Here is an 11,635-nt window from a genome sequence, read left to right as displayed (position 1 = left end):
TAACTTTAGAGAGCCAAACTCATAAAGGTGTCACACCCAGAAAAAAAACCATTGAACAAGAATAAGGAGAAATCACATCCAGCTCACAGTGATGAGGATAAAGCTGTGATGGCTAAAGAATGAAGGGGCAGAGAGGGAAAGGGGGTTGTGTGTGCTTAAGCAGTGTGGGTGAATGGAAAAAGAGCTTCACTGTGAGAAGGAAATAAAAGAGGTAAGTCGACAGTGATGTTGTGCAGCAGTAAAGAAATGCAGACCCACGAGCTGGAATTTTTCTCCTATTTCCAGTCATGTTATTGACCCACTTCATTCACTCCCACATGCAATGGCTTTCTTAGCTTCAGTTTCTTCACCTACAAGATGCCACTGCTCTGCCAGAAACAGGTTTTAGCTTTCATTTATTTCAAACCTTCTGGCTTCAAGGCAATTTTAGTTTGGCTTTCTGCTGCCTGCCAAGTATCTGACTGAGCACAGTAAACAATCCTGACCCAGGAGACCTTTTAAAGCCATGGTGAGACCTCAACAGTGGTCTCAAGATAACTCGAGAGCTGCCTTTTCCCATGCCCAAAACAGTCCCAAACAGAGCCAACACAAAAGCCAAAAATAGCTGTTCCTCTGCTGAATATCCCTGACAGCCCAGATGTGATAGCAGTTCTCCCTCACACCAATAAATTGTGCCCCAACAAGAAGAATGTGGACATTTTCCTTTTGCAGCAGGCTCAGTGTAAAGGTGGTCCTCTCTCCATGCCCTGGGGAGCTGTGCAGGAAGGTGAGCACATGGATGGTCCTCACACCACCTCCACATTTTCCCTCACAGTCCTAAGAGGAGTCAGTCCAGAGCCAGAAAGAATCACCACTGATTTGCCAAAGAGTTTCAACATGGACATTAAAAAGATCACAAACGTTCAAAAAATGCAAACAGAAGTCGAAATCACCCCCCTGCCCCATGCAGGTACCAATCTAAACCTTTTCCACAGAGATTCACCAGCACACAGGTTTAAAACCTTTCTTCTTTATTACCTCAACAGCAGGACTGAGGCAGGGTAGAGGGGAGGGAAGCAGGGGTGGGACTCACCCTTTGAGCTGGGGTACCTGAGAGATCTGCACACAACTCCTGGGGCAAACCCTGCTCCTGCAGCACCCTCTGCTTCCCAGGCCAGCTGTGTCCAATGCCTGCCTGTGGCTTTGACAGCTTAGGAGAGGCAGGAGAGCACCCACTGAAGGCACTTCTTTGTGTCTTGGGCTGAAATGTTTCTGACTTGTCCTCAATCAAGCTGCTGCCCCCTCTTCTCCTGACAGAAGGTTGCAGGTTGTGTTCCTGTTTATCCTCTCCTGGTTAAAGTTCTTGGGCTGCTTGGGAGAAGGTTGTTGGGGCAGATGTATGGCCCTCTGTTTAAAAAATAACTAGAAATAAAGCACCATTTTTGCTTTTTGATGGTTGCAATGGCAGGGGGAATATAAACCAAGGTCTTGCAGACATCTCTTCATCTTCTCTGCAGTGTTTCCCCCCCCCCCCCCCCCCCTTTTTTTTCCCTTTTTCTTTTACTTACAGGTTCTGATGTCAATCTTACCATACAAAATAAACCCAAGCACACATCAGGTGCTAGCTGAGCAGAATCTAAGATCTAAAAAGCTGGTTGGGCTGGTTCTTTGAAGCTCAAGAACTTGCAGTCATTTGTTCTCCTCTCAGATGCCCAGAACACCGTTTCACATGGTCTCCATTACAAGGATTTCTCCTTTCAGAGAAATGCATAGTATGGTGGGACAATGATAAAGGAACTGTGCATCCAACACCTTCATAAGCAGTCCATATTATCATGATATAAGGCCTTGGATACTCAGGCATAACCTCTGTCTGAATACAAGCACTATCATAAATCTTGCATGTCAGCCTGTGGGGTTTATGGACTGAATCAAACCCAGAGGATTAAACTACTGTTTTGATGATTAACCTGGGTTTCAATGCTGCTATTTATTATGTTAGGCAAATAAACTATTTTCTGTTGAAATGAGTTTCCATGTTCTTTTCCACACCTGGGAGTCAAGTGAAGCATTAAGAACCAGCTTTTGCCCGTGGATGAATACAATTCATGAAAGGAAACAAGAAAACCATTTGCTGTGATTTTACTAATAATCATTTCAGATGTATAAATATAGCAGCTTGCCGAGCCTTTGGCCACCAGAGCAGTGTCTGTGCAATAGCTCAGCTTTATTTTAACCTTTGCAGAGTAATTCTTTGGAGACTTGAGGAGAAAGATGGTTTGGTATCTAAAGTCTTGACCCGAGACTCACAAGACTTTTCTTCTGAGTTCGCTGCTGCCTGCACAGATCAATGTATTCCTCTCTCTGCTTTTGCTCCTCATATCAGCAGCTTATAAACTCTGGGTAACCAAATCCAGATACTTGTTTGCTGTTCAGGGTGATGTAGCATGAGTTTGGTGGGACCTCAAGGCATTGGTATGAATGTCCATTGATGTGAAACAAAGGAAAACAACAAAGAAGGAAAAAGGAGAACAAGTGTTTGCTGGATGGTGCACAGCAGGGGTGATTCCCTTGCTCTTTGAGGTGGATGCTCATGTGTTCCTTGCATGTGGCTGCAGTAGGCTGGGAGCTTTGCATTGATGCTTCTTAGCAGTGTCAGGCTGGAGGATGCTGCTACTGCCTCAGAAACCAAGTCCAGCACCTCTGAGCAACGTGTCTTAGGTGAAGAAAGAAGATGACAAGTCGGGATTGAAATTCCTCCAGGACTGTGACATCCTGCTTCATGCTGGTGTAGTAGAGACTCACAGCAAGGATCAGCACTGCACAAAGCAAGAGCCACAGGAGCACAGGCAACCCAGATGATGTCCTGTCATCTGCTGAATGGTGATGAGAAGAAAAAAAGGAAGCAGCATTATTTTAGTGCCATCTTAAACACTTCCCAGATTTGATCCCCTGCTGATGCCTTTGTCCCAGTTTTGTGGCAGCAGCAGGGTACAGAGGGCTCTGGTTGTGAGCACTTCTGTAGGCATCAGTTAAGTGATAGTGAGTCACACCTCCTGATGGAAGGTGGTGAGCATGAAAGATATCATCTAATGGAGCATTTAAAGAGTTTAATTACATACAATAAGAACAGATTAGCATAGCTAATGCATGATCTCAACTTCCCCTACAGCAATTATTTTTTATACCTTTACCCTAAATGTTAAGTTGAATGATAGGAGAATATGAAGCTACTTGGTCTAATTATTTAATGTTCACAAATGCCCCATAAAAGACAGAAGCTATAGATTTCTGTCCTTTTCCCTGGTAAGTCAGCTTGTTTGGGACTCCTGCTAATTATGGGAAGAACCCAAACATGGCTCCATTAACTAAGAGGCATGTTCAGAAAGCTCTGGCAGTTTGAACCGCTCTCAGAGTGCTATGTGTGCTAATTACACCACAAGATCCTCTGCACTTGCTCTTCAGCAAGAGCATACTGTAAAGATTTTTCCTGCCTTCAAAATATTTTTCAAACGTTTTTAAAGGTTGGGCACAGCACACATGTGGAAATCAGAAGGCTGCATTCAGCCTGCTGACAGCTGTGTCCCAGTCCTTGCCTGTGTGTATCCATCCCTGGGCCTTGGGGATCCAGTTTTGATTCAGCCCTGGCTGCTCTGTCTGACTGCATGGCCATTGCACACTCGGCACTATTTCATAAAGCACTTAGAGTATTAAACATGCAGTATAAAGCCAAAGTCATGCCTGAATAAAACCCATAGTGTGCAGCTATTTTCCTGCCATATGCACATAATCAATAAGGAAATAAAAATGTGGAGTGTATTATTATGGGTAAAGGGCCAACATTAGCTGTAACATATTTAAATTAGCTTCTACTCCGAGCCCTGGAATACACACCAGTCAATTAAACTGTCACACAGATGTACAGAGAGGAAGGTAAAAGTCATAAAACCAAGCCAGAAACACATAATAATGTATCAAAAAGTGTATGGGGAAAAGGTAAAATGTTAATAGGCAGTCATTTTATAGCTAACCAGAAACCAAATCAATGTCCCATAATAGACCTGAGTGAATTATTTGCAGCAAGTAATTTATTCATTTGAATTTAGCCCTTCTTTCTGTTTTCAAATTATCCATGTGCAGGCTTCAGATTTTATAAATTTGTTTATTTGGCATTATTCTATGCAGGGTTGATATGAAGGTGTTTAGCCAGGGAATTGCTCACCACTTTCTGGTTTTGCAGAGATTTCTGAGTTGGTGTTTCCCTCTTGAGAATTCCCACACCACAGGCTACAGCTCCTGACTGGGTGCCCCACCTGCCTTTTCCAACGTGGGCCTTGGCTGATGGGCACACATGGGAATGGGGAAACCTTCCTGTGGAAGCTGAACAGCTTTTCACATCAACCCTTTCATATGAAGTGCTTGTAACCTGTTTCAACTTTTAAAAAGTTACTTTCCATGTGAAATTTCTGGGAGATCTCAAATGTAAACTTGGGCTTTCCTTATATCCTCTCAGTTATGAAATATGTTCTATCTATGAACAGAAGAAAATAATGCAGAAGAGTAATTCCACTTGCAAAATTATGATGAGTTAAGCTTACAATAGCTTCAGCCCATCATTTAGGTGTTGAAAATCAAATTTGCTTTTCTAGATTACAATTAGAAATTTAATGCTTAAATTTGTTAGTTAAATTGCTTGTTGGAAGAGCACAGACCTGTGCCCAGTCTCATAGCAACTCATCTGAGAAGAGCACTGGACCTGAATACAGGAGATTTTGTTTCAGTTCTTGCCTTGGGTACACATTTCTATCATGCCCTGAAGCATATTTGATCTTTGCCTTTCCCCCAGGCCCTTTTCTGGCTGTAGTACCCTGATTCCAGCCCAATAACAGCCTTAGATGATGCCACCATTGTCATGAGCACACAGCCCCCATTCCTGGACAGGAGCAATAGCTGAGGGATCTGGGGACATCTTTTTGTCCTCCCAAAACTACAGCTCTGTGTGTGTATATAAGACATGTGTATAGGTACCCCTCTCCCCTTCACTGCTTACAGCAGGGGCTGCATGTTGTCCAGGGCCTCTAGAAATGATCACCATCATCAGAATATCCACATACACTCATTTGCTTGGGGGTCTGTGAAGCTGCCAGACCTCAAAAAAAAAAAAAAATCAGAAAAAAACTGATTATTTTTATTATTTCTACCCTGCTGATAGCATATAAATGAATTGTCTCTTCCCCTCATACAAAACTCAGCAGGGAGAACTATTGTTTAGCTTGGGGTGCTTTCCCTGCATATCTTAGTGAGAAACCTGTACCTATTCGAATGTCATAAAATATATTAATTATATTTAAATTAAAAATAGCTTCAGGGATTTAATTTTTGTTTCCACTATTTGTCTTACTAGATGTCTTGTTTAAAATTGCACCAGACCTCATCAGCACCTTGTGCTGCTTATGCTGAGAAGAAAAAGCAACAACCACTGACAACACAAGCTGCTGTGCATATGGAGGATATATTTGCACAGTGCATCCCACCAGCTGCAAAAGCAAACTCAGGTTAATGCTATGGATGGCTCACAGTTATAATGTGAAAAATTCAACTTACCCACTACGTAGTCACAGCAGGAAATTACTAGAAAACAAAATGAAAATGCTCTTACTTGCCTGGAAAGGTCTCTTGGCAGGGAGTGAACAAGAAAAGCCAGGACCAAGCAGTGTCTCTGAAATTGCCTGTCACCTTGGAGATGCTGGGCAACCTCTTACACCACTTTTGGCTCTGGGTGAGGACCTACCCAATCCATGCAAACATGCAGATGCAGGTGCACTTCAGGAAAGTGAGGAAAAATTATTGTGTGAGAGAATTCAGAGGCAGGATGGCTGCTGTTGCAGAGAGGTCAGGAAACAGCTCTGCTGAAACCCCTCCCTACTCCACATAATTCCTAGAAAGGAAAGGATTTAGACCAGCAGGCTGAAAGAATGAGAGTTAAGAAAGCACTGTCAGGCTAACTTTCATCAACAATATCCTGGAAATGTGTCTGCTTGGCAGCCAGGCCCAGACACAATCCAGGATGAAAAGTCCTGGATTGGAAATGGAAAAATTTCAGTGGTGCCAGAAACCTTCATTTTACCAGCCTTAATGTGAGTAATATTGTGTGGACAAACAGCAAATAAACTAAATCACAGACTGTTTGCAACACAGAGTACTAATTATGGGTTGGAACATTTCTCATGTCTCCATGAAAGAGTCTCAGAGTTTTCTCCATGCCTGCAGCTCCCTGCATGAGTTCCAGTGTGGCTCTGCTGAAGTCAGAGCCAGGGGGAGACCAGCCTGGCCCCCTGGGCTGGCTGCAGGATTCCCAGTGCTCCTGTGGGGCATGGACTCTGGCAGAGAGCTGAGGGAGTTATTAATTCCCTCCAGAATCCTGCTCTTGAGCAGTCAGATGAGCTTTGAGGAGTTTAAGGCTGACTCCCTGAGTCTCTCCAGGAGTTCAGTTTTGGTGGGAAAGCCCAGGCCATGTCAACAAGCTTATCAAGAAACAGCTTCCCCTCCATGCATCAGGAGGCATCCCAAACAATGCATTGCCTATCAAATGAGAGTTCTGTTTATAGACACAGCAGATGCCAAGCCTTATTTTCAGAAGCTGTAGCAGTCCAAACAGGTGGCTGACAGAAATGTTACCATTCTGCCACTTGTGTTTTGACCAACTGACATATCAAACTCACATAAGTTTAGTTCTCTACCAATAAATACCATTTTCTTGGTTGGAAGGGTTTGGGAAAGTCAGAAGGTAACACCAATTATTATTTGGTATGGCATAAGTGCAGAAGTGTAAACTGGATCCTTGTGCCAGACCCCTGCTGAAGGTCACTCCCAACTGACCTAATTGCAATATTTTGGCTCATGAATGAAAAGACCAGAGGTTTTGTTAGCTGTGTCAGTCCTTGGGTGCCTCTGTTGGCAGAAGTTATTACATCCTGGCTGCTAGGCTCAGACCTCTGCTGTTGTATTCTGTGGCATCCTAGTTACACACAGTGACATAATTATGTTTAAATTTGGTCTGAGTGGAAACATTGCTCTGGGGAAGCCCTGGGGCCCAGCCAGGCCCAGGGTGTACAATGACCCCTGTGGGGGCTGACTCAGGAGTCACTGTGACAGCAGCTGAGGGTGAGGCAGCAGTCTGCCCATCCCAGGGCAGGCAGGCAAATGGACCAGATGCAGTTCTGCAGAGCATGGAGCAAAAATCATCCATCCTCTGCTCTGTGCTGAGCTGAAAATCACAAATTATCAGAGGGGGAAGTTGATGCAGACAGACAGAGTGGATGTTAAAAGCTGGAAAGGTCATGCCAAAATTCCTGATAGCTTGAGCATACCATGTTCAATGACTTCTTCTGGCTCACGAAATCGAACCCTTCGCTCTGCTCTCCGCTTCTCCCCCACAGCTTGGTCCACAGGTGGCCTTTTCCTCAGTATGGAAGGAGGAGAGCTGCTGTCATCTGTCTAAAGAGTTGATCAAAACACAGAACACGTGACCACTCAAACAGGGTGAAACATCTGGGTGAAGTTTTGGTCTTTGGTGGATGTGTTACCGTGTCCCTCGAAGGACATGATATACAACACATCTGCTTGGACAGACCACTGTCATATTTACAGCCAAACAAAAGGGATATTCCTACATTGCCATAGATCTGCAGTACTCTAAAGTGTATTCTAAGGGAAAAGGATAGTTAAAGCAATGGACAGCAAAATGTTCAAAAAGGGTTTCTCTAAATTGTAACAAATATTTGCTGAAGGTGGCTGCCCAACAGCCTTGGGCTGCTCTTAGAAGAACATAAATGTGATGTGAAATATATGAACCATATCATTTGGAGACCTTTGAAATGTTCTGAGCTAAGCAGTTCCATTCAGAATGCAGCATTATCATTTCAACAACTGGGACTATGAAGCTGACTTGGGTTTGGACACTCCTGATGGGTACAAGAAGGTAATTTATTTGCATTTCAATATAACAATTATGATGTTGCTCTGACTTTTGCTTGGAAACCACATTTAGTCTTTGACAACAGAATCATAATGCTGTGGATTCTTTGAAATTACAAGAAACAGAGCTGCAATAATAGAAATAACTCACTGTTCTGCATGGGAATGCTCCCACAGTCAACTGCCCAAAGTGAATCCAAAGAACCTTGATTCACACACCCACTGCCCTCTGGCAGTAGAGAGCAGATGGCAATTTTTCTGCTTTTCAAAGTGAGGGGTAGAGATTCTTAGCATTTTATTTTTAAGACTGAAGTAATCTTCTCTAGCCCTTTCCATCTCTCCCCTCTGCTCCTCTGCTAGGTAAAGGTTATTATTTCTTCTACATTTCTCTCTGCTCCCTTTTCCCCCACTTTGTTGTTCCCCCACTCAGTGAATGCATGCTCCTAACTTCAATTCTTCTCCTTGTTTTAATCTTTCTACTCCTCAATTATCCACTTTTATCCTTTTTTTGACCCAAATGCCATTGCCTTTCCTTCTCATTGGATGCTTTCCCCATGCTCACCATTTCACACATCCACTGCTTGGGCTGCAGAAGCAGGATTAGATCCCAGTGACTGCAATCTGGGGGTGTCAGACCCCAAAATAAAGGGGATAAATAGGTTTTCTGACACATCACATTCTGGATAACCTCAAAAGACATATTACATAGCCAGCAGGAACTGCCATAGGGTGAGGAATGTCTTTGATCCCTTCTCCTGAGAGATTCATAAACCCAACCTCATCACTGATAAGGATGCTTTCTCTGATCCTGGGGTCATATCACCTCTGTCTCATGACTGGGGACAGTGTGTGTTGGAGTTCTGTGTTTTTCATTCAGCATCTAAGAATCTGGAAGCCCCATTCAGGTTATGGAAAACCTGGATTTCACTTTCTGAGTCCAAAGAAATACAAAGCTACATCTTATATACATGCCCTCATCATCGGGGTTATGGTGCACACACAGGAGCAGGGAATCTCTGTCTCTGCCACTGGAGCTGTCTTGTTTGGCCTTGAATAATTAAATATTCATTGAGCTAAAGAAAGAAAGAAAGAATGACTTTACAGCCTCGTGTTTGGGTGCTCCCTTGGGGGTGGCAGAAGCCTGCTCCTATCCTTGCTCCAATGAATACTTAATATGTGGTACTTAAATATTCATTGGAGTGGTCACTGGGAACAGGGTCTCTCATCTGCCAGGTGAACACCCCAATCCCTCTGCAACAGCCACACACACACTTACTCACATAATGAATATTTGATTATTTTGTGTAAAATGAAACAGGTTTAGGGAGACACAGCCTAGCTCAGGCTGGGGGTGGTTATAGCTATAAGGGCTTCTCCTGTGGCACGACCAAGGAAACTGAACCTTTGAAGAGATTTATAGCTCAAAGTGCAGCTGTTGCCCATATGAGCTTTTCCAAACACTTAGCAGAGACTTCACATCAGAAGAGAAAAACATGAAACAACTGGCTGGTTGGATAGCACCTAGCCAAGGAAGACCTTAAAAAGGAAGATATTCACTACTTTAATAGCTTACAGAAATCAAAGCTACACATTGTCAGAACAAACAAAACACTGCCCCCTCAGACAGAAATCTGGTGTTAGCATACTGTGACAAGAGCTGGAAACCTACCAAAGTGATAGCTGGGCAATTGTATGATCCTAAAAACAACCCATTTGTAAAAAGCTGCAGGCACTGCACACAGGGACTTCATCCCCCATGAGAAGATGACTTACCTGCAGCTCTTTGGCACTAGGATCAGGAAGGGAGGCTGGACATATTTGGGACATGTACTCTGGATGCCAACATGAAGCCTCCCACATGAAGCTTTGGATGGAAAGCCTCTTGCCCAGAAACTGAGAAGGAGCAGGGAAAAGCTTCAGGAGCCCCCTGAGCAAGGGGACGGAGCCGGCGGCGGCTCCGCGCAGACTGGAGCGGAGAGGAGGATGAGGAGGGGGAAGAAGAGTTTGTGTCCTTTGTACCAGGGCTGGCGTGGGAAGGATGAGATGTACTCAGGAGCCAAAAATAGCACCCAGTGATAATACTGGCTGTGCAGCTGGAAGCAGGGCTGTTCTGGCAGCAGGAGAGGGACTGAATGGAGCAAGTCACAGATAAACACCTACGTGTTTGTTCTGCCTGAATGTGAATTGGGGGTGTTTTTAATAGCAATTGCTGCATTTCTGTGATCATGTTAGTTTCCTTTCCAGAATCCATTCCCAATCACAAAAATCTCTCAAGTGGGATTGCTTTTAATCCTCCTTCCATTCAAAAAATGTGGGTAAAGTCACCAGCAAATTATATAAATATAGTGGGATGACAGATATCTCCCTCCAGAACAGTTATGGCCTCACTTTATATGTTTTACAAATTAAATCCATTATTATAGTAATAAAGTGGGATTTAAACATTTGACATTTCTACTCATATTATAATAAGATTATTGATAGAAAGAGAGGTGATTTACTGTTCAAGAGGCTTTAACAGTCCCTTGTCAAATGCTGAAGGCTCAGCATCATCAAATATACAATTTCTAGTTAGAAATACCTGCCATGATTGCTGAAATATACTGGTTTGTTGTCCCTGCAAGCACAAGCTTGTGCCTTTTTTTTTTTTTTTGTTCTTTTCCTGGAGCTATTTATTTGCAGTGCCATGTGTAATGAACATGGTTTGGTTTTATAGCAGGTGGTTGGATGGACATTTCCATGTCATGTTCAGGCTGGCCCTTGCTCTGCAGGGCAGAGAGGGTGGCAAGATGCTCATACTGACACTGGGAACCAGAGGGCACAGCTGCTCTCTGGGCTTCACTACTTACTCCCTTCCTTTCAGGGATTTGGGGAATGGGTGAGTAGATGAAAAGGGTTGGGATCCTCCCACAGAGAAAACTGGGCCAGAGCAGCAGAAGAGGCTTCTGTGGCTGCTGTGGGGTCAGCAAACCCCTCAGGACTTGCTGCCCTCCTGCAGCTCAGCCTCTGCATGGGTGCTCTGTCCTCAAGCCTGCCCTCAGTGACATCAGCATCCACGTGGAGAGGAATGGATTGTGCTGGTCTGGGGCTCTCCAATGAATGCACCATATCTAAAAGTCCCCTGCAGAGAGTTACCTTACCTTCTCTTTCCTGTGCATTGGGGTGATGGAGGGCTTTTCCTCATGCTGAAACCAGCTCACAGCTGCAGGCCTTGTGAAATCCCCTCTCTGCTGTGTCCTGCAAGTGTTCCACAGAAGTTATTTCAGGAAACCTAGGATGGCTTTTGGTGGGGAAAGGACAGTCTTTAAAATTTTGTTCATAGGAGGTCCTAGACAGGAAGGTGACAAAACCTGTCAAACCATGGTCCCTGGCTTCTGTGGCTCCTCCTTCCTCCAGTTGTGATAACCACTTACTACTAATTCATGTAAAAAGGAATTTACCTGCCTGCCTTGGCCAGCAAAACTGATGAAGGTGGGATTAGGGAAGTCAAACTCTAGTCCTCATCTAGCTTTGACTTTGTCTATGGGAATTGTCTCATTTATTTTTATTAGTGTAATCCAGCAAGGCACATGAGGATGTCTTGTGCAGCCTCTTATTCCTGCAGAGTGGGGCAATGCACTTTTCAGCTTTTAGATCTGAATGAAAAACCTTGTTCATGTCTTCTTCACTGAGCCTGGCT

At 44.0% G+C, this 11,635-nt stretch overlaps 1 protein-coding gene across 1 annotated transcript; it reads right to left on the bottom strand.

The window, feature by feature from the left end:
- Positions 1-1,516: 1,516 nt before the first annotated feature.
- On the bottom strand, positions 1,517-9,863 carry C6H14orf180 (chromosome 6 C14orf180 homolog). The gene is made up of 4 exons (XM_054635876.2): positions 9,730-9,863; positions 7,350-7,476; positions 5,584-5,610; positions 1,517-2,855 (listed from the first exon to the last, which is right to left on the bottom strand). Exons 1-4 carry the CDS (start codon positions 9,814-9,816, stop codon positions 2,653-2,655), a joined length of 444 nt encoding a protein of 147 aa, XP_054491851.2. The 5' UTR covers positions 9,817-9,863; the 3' UTR covers positions 1,517-2,652.
- Between the last annotated feature and the right edge of the window lie 1,772 nt (positions 9,864-11,635).

This window comes from Agelaius phoeniceus, chromosome 6, assembly GCF_051311805.1.
Source record: "Agelaius phoeniceus isolate bAgePho1 chromosome 6, bAgePho1.hap1, whole genome shotgun sequence".
Classification (NCBI taxonomy): domain Eukaryota; kingdom Metazoa; phylum Chordata; class Aves; order Passeriformes; family Icteridae; genus Agelaius; species Agelaius phoeniceus.
This window is presented reverse-complemented; position numbering and strand designations above follow the sequence as displayed.

Bases quoted from the DNA above. Each gene is read 5' to 3' on its own strand.
- C6H14orf180 (XM_054635876.2), bottom strand. From the start codon at position 9,816: ATGTGGGAGGCTTCATGTTGGCATCCAGAGTACATGTCCCAAATATGT. The intron at 7,477-9,729 runs GTAAGTCATCTT...TCAACTCTTTAG, and splicing joins CTAGTGCCAAAGAGCTGCAG to ACAGATGACAGCAGCTCTCC. The intron at 5,611-7,349 runs GTATGCTCAAGC...TTTGTTTTCTAG, and splicing joins AGAAGAAGTCATTGAACATG to TAATTTCCTGCTGTGACTAC.